The following is a 24,995-nucleotide window of genomic DNA, read 5'->3' on the forward strand; positions in this document are numbered from 1 at the left end:
ACGTTACAAAAATGCACTGAACATGCAGGTGATCTCATTTTACACAAAAAGCCCTGGTATGATAACTAATCTATCGGTTTAGTGAAATTTTTAACAAATGCCCAACAGTCAGCAAGTTGTGTACTTGGGTTGACTGATATATAATGGTAAAATAATTTAAAAACGTCAAATGTGAGAACGTATTGCTCATGAATTCCCGAGTGTATTAATTTGAAGCAAATTTCCAACCCCTTGAGTATACAAAAAAAGACAAATTAAATACAACGGCCAATTGGCCTAATACATGGGCAGTGGCTATGCAAAAAATAGATAAAATAACATTAAAAAGAATACAATGGGTAACAATTTTAATGAAAATACGAGGTGAAACTGATCTAATATCGTTTTTTCCATGTCACTGCTTGAAATGAACAAACATGTAGCCCATTTTTGACTTAGGCTACTATAGTATGGACTAAAAATGAAGTAAATATTTCTATAAACGATCATATTATGAATGTAAAACGGTATAAATGTAAAAAAAAAAAAGGCAACTATTTTTGTTGGGATTTATTTACAAGGCTATATTACCTTATATTTGTGCCTGCATAGCCCAAGTAGCTATAAAAAAACACAGCAAGCCCAACTAAAGAGAAAATATTACTGTAATTCTACACAAAAATGTGTGCTTATCAGAAATACTATACGAAAATGCCACAGACAAAACTATGCCACTAATAACAACAACAACAATAATAATAAATATAATAATTTTTAGGTTCCTCCTGTGGTTGCATATGGGTTGACAAACTTTTTTCAGTTCGGGGCAACTACATCTGACTCGCATTAAGTCGATACATCAGAGAGAAAGTTCAGGCTAAATCAAAACCACCATCAATTGTGTATGGTCTCACAGCGCAATTACAGTATGGTGTGAAATAACAGTGACATTAAACTCTTTATTTTCCCGAGGGACCTCTGCGGGGCTCCGGACCCGGCTCTCCTTGCAGCAGATGCGGAAAGATGCAGGGGGGAGTGAGAGGAGAGGGAGGGCACAACAACACTCGACTGCCCTCCCCTCGTCTCCCATCCCCTCGCTGTCATTGGTCCGCACTGTACGCTAATCCGGACCAATCAACGACGACAACGCGCTCCATCCGGTGTGTGCAGTCACGGTAGAGGCAGAGCATCGCCAGCCCAGCAGTGTCTGCTCAGTGGCTGCTGCTATGGTGCGTGGAGCATCGAGACGTTAGTGGTCATATTAACGTCCCGGTTTAGACTTAACGGAGAGCAGAGTCGCGGAAGTAAACAAAAAAAGGACTTAAGCATAGGAGAATATGAACAAAGTGGACGCGCCATGTCGACCCGCCGCCTCTCTGAAATTCACTATTGACAACATCCTCAATCTCAAAACTAGCGGGAGGAACTGTGACAGTTGTCACCCTGCCGGACTGCAGGATGACTCGGCCACGGCGATGCGTAAAGACGGTTTCCAGAGCCACCACGAGGAGCACGTAGCCCTCGTGCAGCGGCAGGACCCGGGCAGCAGGCTGAACGAGAGAGGTAAGGAGGTTTTGGTGAATTTTGAAGCTGTGCACAGAGCTCTGCCGTCATGTCTGCTCACCATTACGCGCGACACTCGTCGGATGAGCTTCAGGTTATTGTAGCAGCACAGTTGAGAGTTAACCACAGCGGGTTGAACCAAGTGTCATTTTGTTCGCAGAGTTGATCACAGACTGCACCGGAGCAACGGAGTCGGTCATTATCAGCCGCGGAGACCCGAAGAAGGCTGCGGAGGTGCGCTTCGAGAGCGGGGACAGCAGCTGCGACGACAGCAGTTCCACCACCACGGCCACGGACACCCACAAGGGAGGCAGCCCTGCCAAGAAGAGCAAAATGATAACGAAAAAGAAAACTCGCACTATTTTTTCCAAGAGACAGATTTTCCAGTTGGAGTCTACCTTCGACATGAAACGCTACCTGAGCAGCGCAGAGCGCGCGTGCCTCGCCAGTTCCCTCCAGCTCACGGAGACGCAGGTGAAAATATGGTTTCAGAACCGCAGGAATAAATTGAAACGGCAAATATCGACCGAAATCGACGGACCTGTTACCGATTTCCCCGAGACTGGAAAGCCCGTGGTGGTGGGGCAGCTCCCGGCCTTGTACAAAGAGAGCAACCTGCTGGGGAGATGCCTGCTGCCCATGCCTCTGCCCGTTGTGTACCCGGGGAGTAGCACGCCTTACCTCTGCTTCTCAAACGCCAGCAAGTACTTCAGCCTGTATGATGGGGACGTATGATGGTTTCATTCATTCCTCATGTTAAAGAGACACTTTTTGGTGGTCTGTTGCCAAGTTTCCAAGCATTTAAAAGGTGATAATAGATGGTGGGCCGGACCTGCGGCCTTACTGTAAATGAAGACTGCAGATACAACGACAGAGGAGTAGCCTACATATCACTTAGCTGATTCGGTATTATTTATTTTTCTGTCAAAGCTGTGGGTTTTGTATACAGGCCTAAACCTGCTACAGCAACACATGGCCGTTTTTTTAGGAAATAGCAGGCTAAGCTAATGATAGCCTGAGGGAGGCCTCTACAGTATAAATCCCAACATTTTATTGTTTACATGATATGGCATTATTATTATAATAATTACTATCATTATTGTTATTGACAACAGCATTTCCAGCAGCCTAAGCCACCAAAGAAATTACTATAGCCTAGCTATTTGCATGCATTTCCTGTATCATAATGAATTTTGAATTACTGAAATTATCTATGTATTTAAATGAATGTAATTAACATTTTATTCTATGTTTCACGCATGTCTACTTTTTTTCTGAGTATCCTACTATTCTTACTTTATTCCACGTTCGCCTATAGGCTCGTTACACCATTTACTGAAACTGCAATTAAAACATCTTCGTTCAAGAAAGATTTTTACAGAATTGATTCAATATTTTGAACTGAAGTTTTTGTGTTTCAGACAGGTTTATCAGTGCACAGAATTGCAAAAAAGCAAGATCCAATGTATGTGCTGTCAATTTAATAAACTAAAATTTAGCATACAATGGCACATGAATTTTAAACAAAAAAGATGCTATTTTTAAATTCATAAAATGCATTCACTTGGCCTCAATAAAGGCCCCTTAAATGTAAATCTATCTGAAATGGCATAATGCTTGCAAATCAAATATGTTCAAAATGCTTGTAGCCACCCATTCCTGTTTTATTTCAGCAAAAACTCCGGCCTCAACATGTTTCAAAAGCAGTGTATAACAATCACTTAAACCTTGCAGAAATTCAGAAATGACTATAAAAATCATTTCTGACAGTTTGATACTATAAGTACAAGCAACAAGACCATTTAAACTGTAGTAAAGCCAGTAAGTGTGGGTAAAATGTACAAAACAGTGGACATCAATGTCAAAATGAAAACACTAATCTGCAGTTGTTCATAAAACTGGCAAATATGGGATATACACTAAACATATTGTGTACCAGATTAGCAATATGAGACTAAATTTGATCCTTGAAAAACTAAACACATTTAGAAGTAAACATGTTGGTCAATATGACCTACACATTCCTGCATGCAGGAAGTGGTAGACAGACAGGAGGTGAGACTCATCTAAGTTTCTCTGTTAAAGCTTCCAGATATACCTGGCAAACTATAACATTATCACCGACTTGAGCAACCGATTTTCTTCCTTTTATTAGGGACAAAAACGTTTTAGGAAAAAGAGTGATTCATGCAGAAAGTGGTAGACAGACACAGGCCAGATATTTGTGTTAGACAACATTTAGATCCTGAGAGTTCGGTTCCTAAACGGAGGCCACTCTGCTGTCGCACCACAGCCACAAACTGTTTTACCAGCAGCCTCAGCATAATTCAAAGTGTACACAATGGAAAGCTGTGCTCCCACATCTGTGAATCCTCGCCAAGCAAGGCTCATTTCGTATGGACTGGCTTCAACTCAAGAGTATTACTAAAGATTTGGGTTTGCGCTTTGGCAATACACCTCAGACGGAGTGAATTTATGCACCGCAATAATCTATAAAAGGAAACTGGGTTATTGGCTGTCTGGAATTTTGTTTCGGTGATAACGTCTTAGTTTTTACATCATCTGTTTTGTGGAAAGTGTAACTCTTAATAATATGGTGAAAAAAAACACGGGAAAAGTCAGTAACAAGCAATTCAGTGTCACCTTAATATTCTGATATGGAAAGTCAAAGACAAAAACAAACATCTAAATTCTGCAAGGATGTAATCTATGCATTATGGTATACTAAATACATGACATGAGTTAGTCAAATTTTACTTCTCTTTGAAGGCAAAAATGCTTTTGAAAAATATGACCTACTTCAGATATTTAATATATTTAATAGAGATTGTTTCTTAACAGAACTCATTACAGTTCTAATGATTATGATTGAAGAAGATTTATGATACTGACCTTAAACTATCTCAGATGATTGTGGTAGTCTGAAGAGCTTCACAGTGTAAAGTTTTGATTTTAAGACCTCATGATGTTCCAAACAAACATGAAAAATTTCCCCTGTGGGAAACAGGTTTTCCCCTCACCCTTCTGATGCCACAAACTTTAATAGCCTCGACTTGGACACCAGAATGTTTAAGTAGCGAAGAACTAAACTGGATCCAAACCAAATCTAATCTAAACTGATCCTACATGAATATCACAGGGTGGAAATAACAACCATGCTTTTTTCTCACTGATGTCAATCCCCTCAGTGCACTGTGCTACAACATTTGCCCTTCACAAAATCATACTGAAAACAGAACAGAAAATTGACAGCATAGCGTAGGGACATATTACTGATTGTAAAAAAAATCAGGAATCTATTTATTCATCATCGACCCACTGCATCAAATAATAAAGCAATCTCTGAGGCATTTGCATGCATCATTATGTGTGTGGTTAAGAGACGCGCACTGCGTGTGTGCATCTATTCACTGAAGAAGAGAGGCCTGTTATGTTCAGCAGGCTGTCTCGTGTTTCAGAGCTGCTAGAGAGAGTCACACCACTGCTCAGTACCCACAATCCCTGGCGGCTACCGGCTCAGACATGATGGCAGACTGTCGAGATGTGAGGTGTGGCCAAATGGTATGTTATTAACATTTAAGTCCTATTTAATGGAGTCATAAAATGAAGATCATACTATCTTAAAAAGCACTCGGGCGGGATCTTTGGACTGCACACGCTAAGGTAAAATTTTTAATATATAAAGTTTTATTTATTATGAATGACCTACTGATGTCACACATAAAACACTGATTCATCTCAGTGCTCGTTATAAGAGGTGCTAATTGTTTTCACTACTGTGCTCTTTTCATTTTGTCACTCCTCTCCCATTCTTACTGTACTTGCCTCCCGCCTCTTGCCTTGTCATAGCTCATCACAGCAGTCTGCGCACTGAAGCCTGACTGTGTGCGAGTACGACTTGAATGAGAAGGACTGAGGAGGAGGAGTGTGTAACAAAAAGAGGGAGAGGGTGGAGGAGAAATCAGTCAGAACCAGTTGATGAGTGAGTGTTTGTGTTGGAAAAACTACGATCACGTTTGTATTTCTGCATGGGTCTGCGCCTCTCTAAAGCTGAGGTCTGACTGATAAGGAGCAAGGAAGTCCTATTCTCTTTGGCTGGAGAGCGACTTGCTGTGTGTGTATGTTTGTGTGTGTGTCCGTGTGTGTGTGTGTGTGTGTGTGTGTGGACATTATGCCAGTGTAAAACTCTCTGGCAGCTCTTTTCTGCATGACTAGATGGGGGCCCCTCTCTCAACTCGCTTGTTACTTTAACCTCTGTCGACCTCTCTCAGTCATCTGACAAAGGTCATCGCCCAAGACGATGGGAGAGACTGTCCCCGAACATGTTTCTGCCACATGAAAGCACAGACAGACTGTCACCAAAAGATTTCACATGGACAAACTCATATAGATGCACTCTATTAGATCCTATAAATGTGATACTCAACTTACAGCCCGCAGGCCAAATCTGGCCCCTGATAGTGTGCAGGGTGCCCCCCAACCATTTTCTAATTCTTCAAATATGCTAAAATCCTAGAATTGTCTTAAATTCCTAGAAGTGTCCTAAAATCCTAGAAATGTCCTAAAATCCTGGAAATGTGCTAAAATCCTGGAATTTTCTTGAAATCCAAGAAATATCAGAAAATCCTAGAAATGTGCTAAAATCCTAGAATTGACTTAAAATCCAAGAAATGTCCTGAAATTCTAGCAATGTCCAACAATCCAAGAAACATACTTAAATTATAGAAATGCCCTATAATCTGATAAATGTACTGAAATCCTGAAAATGTTCTGAAATCCTAGAAATGTCCAGAAATTCTAGAAACGGGCTAAAATCCTAAAAAAATATGCCAAAAAATCCTAGAATTGTCTTAAATTTCTAGAAATGTCCTAAAATCCTAGAAATGGTCTGAAATCCTTAAAATATGCTAAAATCCTAGAATTGTCTTAAATTCCTAGAAATGTCTTAAAATCCTAGAAATTTCCTAAAATTCTAGAAAACATGCTAAAATCCTGGAAATTTCTTAAAATCCAAAAAATGTCAGAAAATCCTAGAATTGTCTTAAAATCCTGGAAATGTCCTGAAATTCTAGCAATGTCCTAAAATCCAAGAAACATATTTAAATTGTAGAAATGCTCTAAAATCCGAGAAATGTGCCAAAATCCTGAAAATGTCCTAAAACTGTAGCAATGTCCTAAAATCCGAGAAATGTCCTTAAATCCTAGAAACACAGACGGGGCTGGTGTTACTAGCCCCTGGCCTCCTGTCATTTTGCCAAAGCTGCCCCCAAGTAAAGCAAGTTTAGTATCCCTGCTTTATGGCTGGTGATTAACTGAATGTAACTGTACAGTACAAGCCACATTCAGAAATAAAATGTGTCTCTGGCATCAGCCCTGTCCAAGGATTCCCCCGGGGTGTCCCGATGCACTGGAGGGCAACCTGAGACCAAAACTACATGACACAGCACATTGTAAAGTAAACAACAAGGCTATTAGTTAGAAGGGGGAACCTGAGACAGGGGGTCTGTGTATGTGTCACACTTAAAGACTGTTTGATGGCGTATTGATCTGCTAATTTAGTCACCCCCCCCCCCCCCTCTCTCTACTCCATGATGCAAATTGCTGGAGGAAATTGAACGACTGCAGAGGGGGATGAAATCAGATAAAAGTAAGTGATACAGAGATAAGAGATGAGAGAGTGCAGGGATGAGTGAAGATGAGACCAGACTGGATCACTGCCAAAAATTAATTGCAAAGCGCAAAGCAAGCTAAGTGAGAGAGTAAAAACAAATAAAGTTAAATGAGTGAATTTATAGACATAGACTGTGCAAACGTGAAGACGACCAAACTGTGCGTGTGATTGCACAACACTTCTGTCAACATGATTTAACCTACCATACACTAAAGTAATCAGCATTTTTTGATATATTAAATAGTAGATAGAAGACAGAAAGATGAAATTGAAAATATTTGCAGGTACATTTTGACCAAAGTCTGAGGTGAAGGTGGACTTGTGCCTATTTGAAGTATGGTTATCAAACAAAACTAAGTTTAAAGCCTTGCTAGTGACTCTGTAAGGCAGCTAACATGTACAGGCTAACACGCTTACAATGAAAATGTTATCATGTTAATGTTTAGCAGGTATAATCTTTACCATGTTAATCATCTTGGTTTAGTGTGCTAGCATACTAATATTTGCAAATTAGCAGTTCAGTCATCAGAAGAAAATGTTAGCATTGTACATTTTTGTAATCATCAAATACTTTACATTTTAACATTTCAGACTTATCATATCAATGCTTCTAAAGTTACATATGAGCTGACTTTGTCATCACAAGATGGAGAGGAAGATGTCACACACAGGCAGTATGCCTACCAAGCTAACAAACAACAAAACTGGTTGTGTTTCAGCGACCCGTCACTATTTTTCCTCTGGCGTTAAGTACTGCCAAAAGCGTTTTTGTTTTGTTTTTTTAACTGTGACAGCACTGTGTTTCCAGACAAAATAGTGCCACTAAAAGCCAGTACTTTAAGCCAAAACATGAACTGTTTCTAACGATAAACAAGGTATTTTTGTGCCTAAACCTAAAAACGCACTAGCATTGTTGAAAGGTAAAGAAATGTGAAAGTTCAATGCATTCTATACACCATAACTTTTAAACGAATTAATTAATCAATTTAATTATTGTTTATTTTTACAGGGAGAGTGCACAATTAAAAGTAACTGCACCAGAGACAGCTAGCAGCTGATTTGCATCTCTTGTCCCCAGGGAGGTAAACACATGAAAAACAAACACACTAAACAGCAAGTAGCCTACACTACCTAAAACAAGACAATATGTCAAAGTCCATATATAATACATAAAGGTCCATAAACATATCTCGGGTTTGCAGCAACAACCAAAGCCAACATTTTTTTCTGGCAATTGGGATGTAGTTAGCATCAGCTACGGACAGTGTCATCTCTAGGGCCATGCAGTTAGCATGGTCAAATGTGCATGTCTTTACATGTTTGAGATATGCTGTATTTAAGCTATCCTTTTTGATTATTAAGTCACAGCAGAACTGCCATATAAGGAATGGCTTTATAACCCCATTAACACATAATGGTCACAAATAAACGTATCGTCATGGAAGAACTCACAGTTTCTGTTTTTGTTTTAATTGGCTTTTAACTCCAAATTCAATATAGACCAAAAATGATGAAAACCGTCTACCATCTCATCTTTAAACCATCCAAATACTACCCTTATTTGGATATCTTACATTGAAGATATACAAGATTTTCATCTACAGCTACAATAATGTTAAGAAAATATTAATTATTATTTTTATAATAAAATATGTTCATTTTGTTGTTGTACAAAGTCCAACAATGACGTAAATATATAAATAAATAAGGCAGTTGCATCAAATATATACAGATAATCTACAATCTACATTTATTCATTTTTCACAACATTTCCTAAACTCTCTCCCTCTCTCCCTCTCTCACACACACACACACACACACACACACACACACACGCGTGCACACACAAACCGTGTATCAATTAAAGATCATCGTCTCTCACGCCCTCCCTCACGTCCTGTCCCCTCAGACACTCTTGTCAGGGTAATGTGCCATTAATCTACCACTGAAAACACATTATTGGCTAATCAATAGGTGAGATGGAGGGATAAAGGCAGAGGAAAGAGGAGAAGGAAGCAGGAGAAGGACAGGAGGCAGGGGAGGGATGCTCTAAGTCTGGGGGACGTTTGAGCGATGGAGAGGGGGTCAACACTTATCCATAATACCACTATTTGCAGACATGGAATACTCTGTGTGGTTTGGTGCTGACAGTCAATACAGGTCCATTAACAACAGCCACAGTTGTCAGAGTGTCCTAACTTTTTAATAACTCCCCTTCCATGTCCTTCAAAAACCTGCATAACCTCGAGCGGACAGCCAAATCTCTCACTGGGATTAAATTACCGGTACTGGTTTACCCATAATTTTTTGAGTTGCTATCACCACACTTAACTGTAGCTTAGGAACATCACATCCTTTTTCCAGTCACATCCTGTAACACAATGTTGTTGGTGACAAATCAGTATAGCACAAACATGCAAACTCACATTTACTGTGTATTCGAGCCAAATCGTTTGTAAATTCATATTCATATTGCCTCCGGCGCTAAAATTATAAAATAAAGGTTAAGTTGAATTAAATTCCTGTTCTCAGCATTTATAAGGATTTGCAAGCTACACCAGATACAGCTCTCGCCTGTTACCTCTCCCTTAAAACACATACACACACTACTGGACAGATTGTCTCTGTGACACTGAACACTTACTTACTTACACACACACACACACACACACACACACACACACATACACACACACGGACACACAAAGATGATCATATATACCTTCAACTACAAAGGCTTACTCAACCCTCCCACACACACCTTGATGGTCTTGTACCACAGGATGCGGTCATCCAGATCTAAGCTGAGCAGAGCATGTACTGTGCGTGTAGTGGAGCTGACCTGAATGCCTCCATAGTGACACGACACACAGTCACACCCAGGAGACCAGACAGACACTGGCCTGCTGCCATTTACAGCTTCATTGGATGCTGTTGAATAAATAGCTGCAGTGAGACCCAGTCCCCAAACACCCGGTGTCCTGCAGGTTTTTGTCTCAATATTGTTGCATGTGATCCAATTAAAGCACACACAATGAAATATAGTCCTGTCCACCATGACGATCTCAATGGGGAAGCGCTGGGACAATAAACTGAAGGACAAGGGGTAGGCTACATGAGGTCAAGAGAACTGGATATAACGATCAGCTCTATCTGGACTTGTCCCAAACTTGATTACTTTTAAGTCCAGAGACAAAAAAAGTAGTATTTGTATTTGTTGATGAAAATAGTTATAGTTATTACAATGCTGCTGTTGACTGTTGAAGGGAATTTCCTCTCATCGTGTGAAAAAACTGTATGTACGAGACTTATTTGTGCCTTTGCTTTCACAAGAAAAAAATACAGACAGGTTTCTAGTTTAGTTTTCCAGCACAAACATTATGGTGGTATATTAAGTGTTAACTTGAGAGTTTAAGTATTGCAGCTAGTATTCACCAAGGTATTCTTGAATACACAGATTCAGCTCCAACATGTCACAGCGCAACCCAATCATGGCATTGTTTTTTTTTTCAAACCACAGATATGTTGACATTTGTACATTATTAAGTAGCAAATACGCTGAATCTTTACGTTTTAACGTGTGGTTAGGTTTAAGGCCGTGACACACCACGCCGATGATCTGCTGTTGGTCAAGTTTGCGTCGTTGGTGAGTACTCATGGCCTTTGTTGCTACCTCCCACTATTGACCCTCCACTACTTTTTTCCTCCAATTCAGCATGTTCAATCAGCAGTGGCGGCTGCGGAGCCTGTCAGTGAATAAAATGGCCATTCAGCTCAGTGTTCAAGAAGAGAAATGGAAGAGCGTAATTTAAACAAACTGCTAAAGTCAAGAGGGAGTGAAGCTGAAACAAACTTAATATATTAAGTAATATTGTTGTCAATGTGCTCACTGGCTAGCTAGTGTCAAGATGGTCTTCCAGTCTCCCTTTTTGAATGATAAATACAGACAACAGCTGTCTGATGGTATGGAGGGGCAGAACATACGTGCTGGCTGGCAGTCAGTTTAGTGTGTTCATGTGCAACTTTTTGGCCAAGACACAGCGACATGAGGCGCCACAGCAGGGGGCTTTCATCACTGTTAGTTCTCTGAGGTTGGTATGATATGTCTGGGCCTTTAGGTGCAAAAAGCACTTGGTTATGGATGTGAAAGATCACGTTTTGGCTTAAAATATCCACATTGAAATACCCGCGGCTGGAAATTTAAAAAAAAAAAAACAACAACTAGCAACGCTTGCTTTAAAAGCCGCTGGAAACTGGTTCGGTTGTTTGTTCATCTCCAACATTGGTCTGCAGCTTTGCAAATGTCTTGCCTATGTGTCACGCCGTACACTGCACCCTCAACCTCCTGAAGACAAAGTCAACTGAATTATTATTACGTCACTTCAGAAACATTGATATGATACATATGAAACGTACAAATGTATACATAGTACCAGAGTTTGCAGAAACATGCAATGTAAGCATTTTCTTCTGGCAACAATGCTGCTCTGCATGTACCTCTGATTTGTAACACTGACTCTGCGTTATTAGTAAAGCAAGTATTTAAACTGTTGACCAGTCACTGTAAATATAGTGGATTAAATGAAATGTAACAGTGAGAAGGAAGAATAAGTAACTGCAGAGCCAATGTCTGAGCTCCGAATGTTCTCAATTAAATGGACAGTTCTTCCAGCAGAACAAGCACGACATTCAGCCCTCAGCGTTGTTGTGGTACAGAGGGCTTCCACCCGTGAAGGCTGGAGGATCAGTTTGATGTTCTGCCTACTGGTGTTGTTGAGCAGGCTACTACTGGTTGCAGAGCTGATACAGGGATCCTGACTTTGTATTTACATCTTATAGACTCCTCTTGACTATAAAAAGTAAACATTGCAGATGCAACATTTTGTTTGCACCTGTCAATCAAGCTGAAGGACTCAGAGACAACAAAATTAGCCTGCTAAAACATTAGACTAGGCCTCGGCTTGGCTGAGAATGGGGGCTCTGGATTAGCCACAAGAGAGAGCATGCTGATTGATTTTGCACTATGTATTGATAATTACTTCGTCCAACACAGACATGGATATACAGTAAGGTTGAACATAGCTGAGAGAACACAGGGTGTATTCTACAACGTAAAGCTAACAGAGATGTTCAAGTGTTTAGGTCTCAGGCTCTGGCCAAAAACTCGCTGGGTAATCCAACAAAAATGTTGAATCTGGCTCAACTACTGCCATTGCATAATAATGTAATGGGAACTCAGTATTTCTACCGTTTACCTCAAGATCATATGGACTTAAGATAAAATGACTGCTGCTGAAAACCACTTGTGCAATTTTGGCATTTAAATTGAGCCTTCAAATTGACAGATGTGACTCTCAAAGTGGACTTCCTTGTTTGTATTTCATCTCGTCAGGTGTACCTGAAGCAATGCACCCTCATAAAAGCAGACCCTTGTGTTTTTTTTATTTATTAATGGAGGGCTATTTTCTGTCTGAACACTTGCCAAGGCCTTGGTTTTTGCTATATTACGTAAGAGAATTCCTTCCTGGAGTCATAGACATTAGGCTGAATCTAAAGGCCTGTTGATAATCATACATAAATCAAAAGAGTTAAGGCCACATTCACACCAGCACGTTTTCATTTTAAAACAAAAATGATCCCTAGTGTTTCACCACTGTTTCAGAAGTAATTTTTGTCCATATTAACACGCCTGAAAACATGCAGTCACTTGACCGATGTAAACAGAAAGCAGATTGTTTCATCTGCGGTTGGTTGCTTAGTTACAGAAAATACTACACAAATGGCAAAAGTAAGACAAAATATTTCCTCAGTTGGACCGACGACAAGGTGGAACCATTACTGAAAGTATCAAGAGTATAAGGTGGTCAAGACAGCGAAAAACAGACTTTGAGTCATTACAAAGCAAATATAACAATATGTCAGAGTGATATTGGAAGCATTATCCTTCACTGAAGAACGCCATGGTGATGGAAAAGGAGTAAAGTTAATTTGAAAGAGGGCAGAGGGTCGTATCGTTACCCAATCAAGGAGGATAAAATCACAAAAGGTATGTAGACCTAGCTATAATATTTTTGCTTGACACGATTGGTAAAACTTAATCGTGAAGTAAACATTGGTGTCTGCACCATCGTTTTAATAAGTCCCTGATTCAACTCATCCAGACTGAAACACAACCCTGGATTTTTCAAACTAAGCCACACTTATACAAGAACAGCCCTAGAAAAGTCTTCCCTTTGTGTTTAAAAAATCTGTCTTAATATGATAGCATTATGAAAATGATCCTCGTGTACATGGATCCGCAAAAACAACCGAAAACGATTCAGTATGCATGCCAGGCCAGTAGGTGTCAGTGTAACTTTATACTGACACCATAGAAGAACACCACACGCACGTGCTTAGTGCAGCCATGACGTCTCCTTTCTCACAGGATCCGCACATTGCCAGTTTACATGGCGACAGAAGGAGTTGTGTTTTCAAAAGATTACACCCTGGAACCCAGTTTTAAGAGTTTGTGTTTCAAGGCCCCCAAAACACTTTCATCATGTGAACATAAGGCCAAACCGCGACCAAAGTTTAACATTACATGTAAGACTCCTAAAACAGGGTCAACAGTGATTACAGAGCTCTCATTTTATGGGTCCCAAATGCCCGAGTGTGGATGCTAGGCATTATCATAGCAATAGTTATGTTAAAAACAAAAAAAAGAAAACATTTTAATGTAACTTAAGTCTGCATTTCCGCAATATTCTTGAAAAACAGACGTTAGTGCAAGTGAAAACCCTTGGCATCCAAACAAGACTGCAACTGAAACCTACATAGATGTGTGTATCTAGATAGAATAGAAAGTTGACATATAAATAAATAAGATGAATAAATAAAAGCCCTGTGCTTAAAGGATAATGAAGATTTAGTAAAAATATTCTAAAAATGTGATTCGTGTCATATTACACTGAGGCAGAACAACATGTGACAAAGTGAAGGAGAGCATCGATAGCTTTGACTTCATAAAGAATCTTAAACAGCACCAGAGAAATGTTCAACTCACATGGCTGCATAGAAGGACAAGAGGAAATATATGTATAAACATAACTTTACACACACATTTAATTCCCATGACAAATAATTTGATGAACACGTCCTGTGATGAGAAAAATCTGTAAGTAACTACATCACAATTCATTTGTTTTTTATATGGTTTTAGAGTATTTTGGCTTTCATTTGAGATATTTTCTGTTTGCTATTAGTCTCGTGATAACTCTCTGTTACTACCCCACAAAACACACACAAAACACACCTCTTAGCCCTGAAGCGTGCAGACCTCTCGAGGATTGTGCTCCCCTCTGGCCAGTTCAGGGGAGGCTCTAAGTGCTCTGTAATAGCCAGCAATCAGCACAGATGGATAGAAACCAACGTCTCGCCCTCAGGAAAGACATATAAATAAATAAGATGAATAAATAAAAGCCCTGTGTCCTCACAACCACATACTGCATTGGGCATGTGTTTTATAATGAATATAGATTGAGAGGTTGAAATATTTATGGTCCAGGGGTGGTGTGAGTTTGGGAGGGGGGGCTAATGGTGTGAAATCGCATCCCAAGTGGACGGAAATGAAAGAGGAAAATTCCTCTTGGTCCGGAAGCTTCCAAGCATTTGTGATGCCTCAACTGGGATTCTGTCAAGATGCTTCCAGCAAAATAGCTTAAGGATGACTTTTATTTCTTTTTGATGTCAAAGAGAAAATCTTAGCTGAAGGTGCACTGTAGAACCATAATTTATTCTTATCGTAAATGACAACATTTACATTTAAAATAACTTCTCCACAATCCCTGCATGATGTCACAAAACAGCCTCACTGATCAGCTTTTACAAAATGCTTTAACACTCCCATGAAGTGCTCTGTACACCCCCCATTACCTAATTTCCTTGTATGAAGCCTTCACCTAAGAGCCATAAACAGTTAAAGCCCTCCATTGGTCAGTGGAGAGGTGTCTGGGGACACGGGCTGACTAAGAACAGCCCAGGGGCCCGGTGAAGAATAACTGAGTAGACGGCAGCAGAGAAAGAACATATTGTCCCTGACAAGAACAAACATTAGACTGATAAACAAGTGGCTCGGGGTGAGCAAGCGTTTTAGGGAAGCATGAGAAAGAGAACAAACTGTAAGCGGTAAGAGGGAGTCAGAGGAGATGAGCCGAGATGAGCGCAGGCTCCAAAAATAGTCACACCGAGGCCTCGTGAGATCTCTGAGATTCACCGATTCTCTTTTACATCGTTGCCTGGGATCAGCCTCAAGACGTTCTGTGTCTGTGTGTTTGTATACAAACAAATGTGTGTGTGTGTGTGTGTGTGTGTGTGTGTGTGTTGTCTGCCTGACTGAATATTAGTTATGTACAGTAAACATGATAAAAGTGTGCATTTGCTGCTTTAATTTTGCCTTGATTGAACTGTGAAACACTAGAAAGCATTGTGGTAACCCTGATTGACCCCTGGCCCACCGGGGCAACTGAAATGCAATGTTCGTCACTACATTGCACACCAATTAAGCAGACAGAATAGAGCTGAACATGAGACCAACGTTGACATTAACTTCTTTTGCCCTGCAGGACTGAGATTGTCTATCAATAATAACGTGCATGTCTCATAAAAGCGTCTCCTGGCTCTTGTGGCGATGATAAAGGAACACGTCATCTGAGATCTCTCTTTACAGCGCTGCACTACTCCCGGCACTATCGCTACTTAAGAGAGATAAAGCCTTGCTTATTGTCAGACAGAAAAATATTCCTGTCATGAAGTGAATATTTTGTTATGCGTTTGAGGGACGGTTAAAAACTTAGGTGTTTTAAAGCGTTGTTTGGGGTTAGGGGGTTTAGATGAGTGCTGGGGAATATTTGAGAGAGGCAACTTCTGGTGGCAGCCAGAATAAAAAGTTGATAGTCTGTTGGGACGGTTTAATAATGAAACGAGAACATGTGGACTTGCTAGAGTTAAGTACACTTAGGAGTGCACTCAGAAGTGTTGTGGAAGAGATACCGGATGACAAGATGGGACGAGAAGGTGCTATGAAGATGGTTAACAAACCGCAGTTTGGAATCTGGGTCGATTATCTGTCCGTCAAGGAAAAAGATTTCCTTTAATTGTATTGGAAAACATAATAAACAATACACGCAGACCTGATTAACAGACTATTATGAAGCACAGAGTTGTTCTCCATTCAAACCTAGAGGCAATAAATGTAAATGTGTTCTGTTCATACGCAAGAATTACTGAGTGCTGGTGTCTGGATGCTGTAATGCTGCAGATTGAACAATAAGTGTAAATGCATTGCACTCATGTGTGTACAAATGTAAGAATGTGTGCACAATAGTGTGTGTGTGTGATTGTGTGTGTAGCCTTTCTCTGCCATCAGGAGGTTTTAATAGAGTAGTATATTCCTTTGCATTTTACATGACTCTAGGGCACGCTGCTCTCGCCTGTCTGCTCTGCTCAGATCAGACGCTCAAATTGGAGCACAGAATGGACTGCAGGTCTTCATACTATCCTGCTCTGTAATCTGCGTGTGCCTTTATGTGTGTTTACAGGCGTGCATGTGTGCATACTTTACATATAGCCCCCAATATGAATTCCTATACAACACTTTAAGGATTGTAATGGATCTGTCAACATTTCATCAGAGAAAAGTCTAAAATAATACAGTCAATGGGTTTACATGGACGTGAATAACCTGTTCATGATCAGGTTTTTGGAGTACCCCATTTATATATTTGAGTATGTAAACACTGTATTAAGTTTGTGAGAAACCTGAATATGCTAGCTGGAGAGATTGGGATGTATGTACAGGATGTGAATAACCTGATATCTCTGTGCTCATGTAAACACCTTACCCATAATATGATCATAATCAGCATAGGCTTCCTAAACAGGTTATTCATGTCCATGTAACTGCAGTCATGTGCTTCAATACTTCACACACTGGCCTGAATTATGTGTGTCAGGTCAAAAAACTGACTAAATTTAAACTACATCATTTTAGCCATGGATTGCAATGAAATTTTGTACAAATATTCATGGTCCTGAGGATGGATCCTACTGACTTTGGTGACCCCCTGACTTTTTGTCAAGTGTCACCATGATGTTTAACTTTGAGGTTTAAAGTAATATATCTCACCTATTGGATGAATGATTGATGCCATGAATTTTGGTGCAGATGTTCATGCTCACCGCAGGGTGAGTGTAATATCTTTGATGATGCCCTGATGTTTCATCATAATTTGATCAGAATTCAATTGAATTCAATTGGTCACATTTTGTTAATGACCAAATAACATACTGATGGTATTCCCATCATCCTCAGTAGTATTTGATGTCCTCTAGTCCTTACTTTAGTCCCAATTATCAAATGTGCTCATAATGACAATGCTTATGTACTATATTTATTATGATACACCAGTATTACTAGTATTACCATATTTACCATCTCATTTCAACACTCATTAAATTAGTGTATAGATGCAGGGGGTTTTTAATGAGGAAAACCTGCTAAGAATAGACAACAGACTCCTTTCCCACTGCCAGTAGATGTAGTATTGCATATAATTGTGTATTAAAGTGGTCACTTTTTTTTTAGACTTCTTCAGTCTCTCTTTCAAACTTCGTGCCAACTAATTTAGGACAAAGTTTGAGCCCTGCTTGAATGAAGACCAACAGGATATGTGGTGACAAGTCATTGCACCACACAGCAGTAAGGGTCGAAAAATAAGCGTGTAAACCAAGGTATCATGTTTCATGTTGCATCACTGTCAATCAAGTCCAAGCCAAGTGGACCCTGAGCTGATAACTACCCATGACTACTGCAGAGTCATTTGTCCTGCAAATGAATGCCGATTGTCACCTTTCCCATGAAAGACATGAGCCAAACGTTAGTGGGTTTTTTTGTCCATGTGAAAGGGGCTATAAAGCACTATTTACCACAACTTAAGATTAATGAAAATACAGCTGGCAAAAGAATGGGCAGAAATTTTAACCAACATTGCTGCTTTGACTTTTAACTTTGCCGTAAATAAATCCTAAAAACAGCACCTACTACAAGTATTTTTCCAGAGCAGCTGCAGTAATTGCAGATTGGTGGAACAAACTTTTGGCTTCAGATGAAATAACTCTATCCATGCTCTGGTTTGTGTTTTTCATTCTCTTTTTGGCAGTGAAATCTCCAACCATCTAGTGTGATGTGTGCCTTGTTTTCACAACAGAAGAACAGGTCTCTGAGGCCCTTTCTCACACTTCTCCTCTCCCACGCCTCCATTGACTTCTGTATTACATACAGCCTGAAGTCTTTGAACTATTCATGATGTTTCCTTTAGAAAAGCCAGTAAATCATTTATTACTCCATACTTTAAAACAAAGGGGACACATTTATTTTCAATCTAGGTTCACATCTTCAGGGTGTAATATTGAATTCTCCTATACTTAGCACACACAGCTTTAAAAAACACAAGAGGGGAAATCATTCTCCAACACCAGAAAAAATGTTGGGACTGTACAGTTCTACAAACCATGTACATTTGCATGTTATTATGAGCAGACACGTTGAAACTTAACATTTCTACAATGCTGTGGTTAACATGTGGTTAGCTGGAAGTACAAAAACACTTAGTTGGTTGGTTTTGGCCCAAAATAGCTGATTACAGGGGCACAAGTCCCACTGGAAAAGCAACGATGTCTCAATAAAAAACATCCTCTTTTTATGCCAATATCTCAGCAGGAAACACAGCAATATTTCTGCAAAAACAACAACTTTTTGTGGTACTATATCCACTGGAAAAACTGATTAATCGCAACAAAACACCCATGTTTGGTGCCTAAAAGCTGCTGAAAATGCAGGAATGACTCCCTAAATCACATTTTTTTTCTTTTCTTTTGCTTGTTGGTCTCAAACAGCAGTCTGCAGCTCGACAGGCGTCTTGCCTAAGTGCCACGCCATTTGCTATTCTCTCCACCTCCTGATGACTATATCAGCTCAGCTCATATACTCATATATTCATATACTCAATCACCTAATAATAATAACCCTATGAACCTGGGTTGCAAATTGTTAGCACTTTCCTCAATCAATTATTGGTGAAAATTAACAACTGAATAATCGTTATTTGAAAAAGACATCAAATTATTTTAAACAATAACAAACATGTTTTTTTCCTCAATCAAAGCTCACAGCAATATATTGCACATATCTGACAGCATTGCACACATGATCAATTAAATTTCAAGTTCGATTAAATTGTTATCAACTAAGTAATCAATTGTCAGGTAAGTGTTATCATCCCTATATGAAACGTGCACATGTAATGTATTTATGGCATGCAGAAAAATACAATGCCAACATTTTCTCCTGGCGACTGGGCTAAAAATCATTTCTGAAAATACAGATGCTTCCAGTTTCTCTCCAGAGAGTCTTACGGAGCAGTCTAAAGGAATATCAGTCATAGCAAACAGAGGTGCTACGCTTAAAAATCAATGTCGAAACCATAAATAGACATGCATGATACCCTTTCCCTGCTTAATCGAGATCTTATCTATTATCAAAGCTACCATGAGAAATAAATATTGTACCCGACGCTGCTCACACTGAAACTGGCTTTAACGACTGTAGCATGCAGGCTGAGCACTGAGAGAGCAAGAAGAGTGACTGACTCTCGTGTTTCCAGACGAGAGGGCAGTGAACTGGACTGTATGAGCAGAAAGAGAGATGGAGTGAGAGAGAGAGTGGGGGGTGACAGCAAAGAGACGTAAAAGACACCAGATGAAGAGAAACCAAGAAACAGGGACAGAGAAAACAGACTGTATTCATAAGAGAGACAATTAAGTTTAATAAACTCATCAGTTTCTAAGTGGGAAACACTCCACAGTGTCATAAGACACATCAGGGTGAAGAAAGTTATCTTAGACATCACTACATTTTATAGAAATGCCAATAAGGATTATAGATGTTACATAGTGTTAGAGATTATTCTTAATGCAGACACAAACACACGGCGTGAACTGTAAACCCTGTAAAAGTATACGTGTGCTGCTGCTGTGTGTTTCTGTGTGTGAGAGCATTTACGTGTGGGTCTTTTTACTTAATGCAAATTTAATGAGACTTGCCCTGCTTGCCTGAAGAAGAGTGCCGCCAAATCCTCTCATCCCCACTGACAGGGCGAGGAGTGAGTGAAGAACTATTAAACAGACTAATTGCCAGCAGGATAGCCCTGTCAGACAAAAGGTGCCATTTAGACTGAGGAAGTAAAATCATAAGGAAGAAAGAGATGAACATAGGAGAAGAGGGGATGGAAAGGAAGTAAAAAAAAGTTGTCAAATTATAATTTAGTGCATTCAGAGTTATTTTTAATCAACAAAGAATAGATGTGGGTTTAGTTAAAGGAAAAGGCAGATGATAGGGCTGACAAATTGTTGTTGTCTTTATAACATAATCACTATTTGAAACTGCCATTTCAAAACCAGAAGAGCCACAGTTTAAATTATAACTTACATACTTCAATGTCTTAACAAGCTGTGCGTGAAACTTATGCCAGCAGCTGTTGAATTCACCAGCTCTGATGACAACTGTCATCTGTAAATTTCCTCAGCTGAAGTTAATTTTGTGAATTGGTCAAACAACAACAAAAAAAACTGTAGCTGTTGCCTGGTTAATATGCTCTCTATGTGTCAGTGTCTGCAAAGATGGTTCTGTCAAAGAAGAAATACGATCTATCATTTTTGAAATAAGGAGCTGGCTGTGTGTTTTTGCTGTGCATCAAAGCACAACACAGTGGTGAGTCATTTTCTACATAAACAATCTAAGGTTTTTTCAATTTCGAACAGGTAAATAAATCTGACATACAGTACCAAATGAGCTGACTTATCCTCTAACCGGTGTCGGGTGATATTCGCTTTATTGCCTGGAATTGGCCTATCATATCGGTTAATATTTATTTGTTGTTGTTTATTTTGTGTTGGTTTAATGTTGTGTTAATTATTAGCGGTTGGACTTAGACAACAACAGAAAGAATACCCAGCTGCTAATTCGGACATGACTGGCATTACTAAGAGGCAATGGGTCCATGTACACGTGTAGTTGGTTTTAATGTTTGCTTTCAGAGAATGGCAGTTCAGTTCAACGTCTCACATCTTGGAGGAGAACAGGAACAGACTGAGTTGCAACAAGGCAGAGATACAGTGCTTGTCTTTGTAAAATAAAAAGCATGCATACTACTAAGTAGTAGATTATGAGGTAGCACTAATTCTTATCTTTTATCATAAATATCCGCAAGGGGAGGCACACTGTATGAACAATTTTTTTTCATGAATTTGTATGACTGCATTTGCGCTCATTCAAAGGTTGTGTTAATAATAAAATTAATTAACAACAAAAAAATTGTATTGGCTATCAGCCAAATGTTATTGTAAACATTGATATCAGCACTAGCCCAGAATTTCACAATTGGTACATCCCTAAAAGTTCTGTAATAATTCAGGGCTAAAATAATAATAATAAAAAAAAAAAATAGGGTTCAAATGGCTAAAAACGAAAGCTCAACCATTGCACCATTTCCTCATGTTTAGTAACAATTCCTAAAAAATGAAAACTAATATAAAGGGAATGTGTTGACAGTAGAAAAATATAGGAAAACACAAGCTTTATCCTCTCAGTTTGGGTTTTAAATATATCTCCAACTTCCAGCCCTGACATTAAACAGAACAAGCCAAATCTCAAATGGTTGCGTTTCTGTTTTGCAGTGAGCAAATTTGACCACCTAAAAATATCTGTATGCAGCACTCTCCCCTTTCTCCATCTTCACACTAAATTGAGTGGCTGAACACAACTCAATTCACAGAGTCTAGGTAGAGTTATATTGATAAATATTACATGGGATACTTTTATTGCACAGAGCTTGTCGTAGTTGTTGTTTCAGAAGTGTGCTCCCTGTACTTACAGAGCACACCAGAGCGCCAAAACGTAAACGCAAAGAAGTGAAGCAACAGAAATAGTACACACGCCATGAGAAAGGAAAAAAAGAGGAAGAAAAATGAACACTGCTCCGTCTTTAATACTGTGTGGATTTCACCTAAAGTGATCGAATAGGTGTTTCCTCCAGTTTGGATCTCTAAAAAGCTTTTAAAATTGCTGCGGCATCTTGATTCAATCAATATTGCAGGGGTGTTGTGGGGATAAATAAATAAGTGAATAAAACACATTTAGAGGAGAAATGCTCTTATTGCTGCAGAGTTTCCATGTATGCCCTCTGGCTAAGCAGCAGAGGAACATGTGTCCCATTACAGAGTGGGAATGCATGGACGAGATCAACCCATCACTTAGCACACAGAATAAAAATGAAAACATACACTTGTGTTGTTGTTGTTGTGTTGTGTTGACTGTTGTAGAAATAAACTAGTTTTAATTACAACGCACCAAAGTAAACACGTTCTTATTCAGCTTTTTCCTCGTCACACTTATCCAATTTGATTCTCTTTGTCTCTAATCGTCTATCAGGTTACAGACAGCGTTAGAGTGACTTCATCTGCATCTCCCTGTCCTGTTAAACCTCTCTACTAGATTTATTATCATTTCATAAGCTCTGTGTGTGTGTGTGTGTGCGTCAGAGTGTGTGTATGTGTGTAAGAGAGAGAGAATAACAGTGAGAGAAAAAGAGAGTGTCTGTGTTGATTTATGATGCTGTATTGGTAATCAATATGCTTCTTTTAAGTCATTTAGATGCAGTGATTGATACTTGGAGTGCTCAGCATATGGGCTGGGAACCCGAGCTGTAAGTCTGACCGTTCCCATATGGGTAACACTATCTGCGCTGAAACCAGAACATCTATTGTTTGTGCTAAAGTGAATTAGCTGCAAATAAAAAGCTGGGAAATTAAAAGGTAGTTGTCAAAAGCCGACGCTTTTCTACGAGAGAATTAAAGACGCTTCAGAAATAACTCTAATGTGCAGTAAAACATCTGAAACCTCAAATTTAAAAAGGGGGTTGTCTTCTTCTTTGGGATTATTTGGTTCTGTGGTCTATAAAGGACCGCACAGTTTAGTTTAGGGGGTGTCTCTTGTCTTTCTTTCATGTGCAGGTTGATTTGACAGGAGGGTTAGATGAAGATAAGAACATACAGAAGCCTCTCTTTGGTCGTCTGTCAGCAGACAGAGACAAGACTCCCTACGACAGACATACTTTACCTCCGGCCAGGCACGAGAAGAAAGGTAGCTACTTTGATTGAGCTTTGATTAAATGTTGTTAACAATGCAGAGAACTGGTTTGGCCTTTTCCTAACTTGGCCGGCACACGGGCCGAGGGGCCACGGACAAAGCCTACAAAGAATTCCCGAATGTGCTTTTACAAACACAAGATAGCCGAACTCTCAGTGAAGCTGTTGGAAAATTAAACTGTCATGTCTTGGGTTCAACTCTCTGGTGTTCATTAGATCAGGGACCAAGAAAAGAGCAATATAAATGATAACTTTCCCACCCAAAATCAGCTAAAGTGAACAATTTTCTATCTCTGGAATTAAATAACTACAATCGATAATAACTGTATCCATGCATGTTAAAATCTATTTCTCAAGATTATCTTTGCAAAAAAATCATTTTTTCAGCTTCTTTTTTTTTGGTATGTGTGTAACATTACATATTGTCTGTTTCCACATACAATAATTGCTTTTATTTGGGATTTTTCAGCTTGTGCACACAGTGGTTACACTGCTCCGAGTGTCTTCGTCTAACCTGTGTTAACAGCCCAAGAGGCTGATCTGAACTATTAGAGAGGAATGTTTCATCCAGGGTGATGAAAGACAACAACTGCACTCATCTTATCAGCTCCTGGTGATCAGGACGGATACTCAAAACCCTGCATGGGGGATCAGAGCTTCGCAGACTACTAACACACACACACACACACACACACACACACACACACACACACACACACACACACAAATACAACCATGCATATCTGCGAAAAGCCATATTCACACACTCATACACACAATGTATATTTGTATATGTTGCTATAATCTCAATAATGAGTGAGCAACTACTTACAGAAGTTGATGACAGTCAAAATAGCCCCGCCGAGAAATAATCCATCCGACAATGGCTCTGTTATTTCAGCTTTAAAATCTCTCTTGGCATGGCTTTTGATATTCCAAAAAAGCACAGTCATAGTCAAAGCATATTTATTCCTTTATTTAGGGGTTACGCTTTTAAATTTGCATTTACACTTTTAGGACATTTTTAGGAATTGTGAAGTTAAACCATTTATTATTTTATTTTATTTTATTTTATTTTATTTTTTTAACTCAAAAGCCAATCCCAACCCCACATACAAGTACTCATAATGCTGTACCTGGTATGAAGATATTTCAGAAGGTGTACATGTAACTTGCATTTTCTAATTCTGTTGTAGTATAGTCCACTATAGTCTGCAAGAATGCATTTTAAATGTTAAAACTTGTCTTGCATGAAAAAATGTACATTCTGAGCTCTCAAACTGCCAGTTAATTACCACAGGTTAAAGTGCAGATATATTGGATATATTTTATATATATATATATTGGATATTTAATTGCCGCTTTATTAAGTGAACATGTAGGTAAAACTAACGCAGACTATCTAAACAATCCTGCCCTTCATGAAGTTTATGATATAGAGTTTTAGAGAGGTGTTGGTTAAACTTTATGGTCATTTTGGAGGCTGTCATTTGTGGCGCTTATGAATTTTATCGTGTTACACCCACAATGTTATTAAGCT

At 39.3% G+C, this 24,995-nt stretch overlaps 1 protein-coding gene across 1 annotated transcript; it reads left to right on the top strand.

The window, feature by feature from the left end:
- The first annotated feature begins 1,185 nt into the window (after positions 1 to 1,185).
- Positions 1,186 to 2,866, top strand: hmx4 (H6 family homeobox 4). Its single transcript, XM_042485956.1, has 2 exons — positions 1,186 to 1,542; positions 1,703 to 2,866. The coding sequence occupies exons 1-2, from the start codon at positions 1,317 to 1,319 to the stop codon at positions 2,275 to 2,277; spliced, it is 801 nt and encodes a 266-aa protein (XP_042341890.1). The 5' UTR covers positions 1,186 to 1,316; the 3' UTR covers positions 2,278 to 2,866.
- Positions 2,867 to 24,995: the final 22,129 nt, after the last annotated feature.

This window comes from Plectropomus leopardus, chromosome 4 (genome assembly GCF_008729295.1).
Source record: "Plectropomus leopardus isolate mb chromosome 4, YSFRI_Pleo_2.0, whole genome shotgun sequence".
In the NCBI taxonomy this organism is placed as follows: Eukaryota; Metazoa; Chordata; class Actinopteri; order Perciformes; family Serranidae; genus Plectropomus; species Plectropomus leopardus.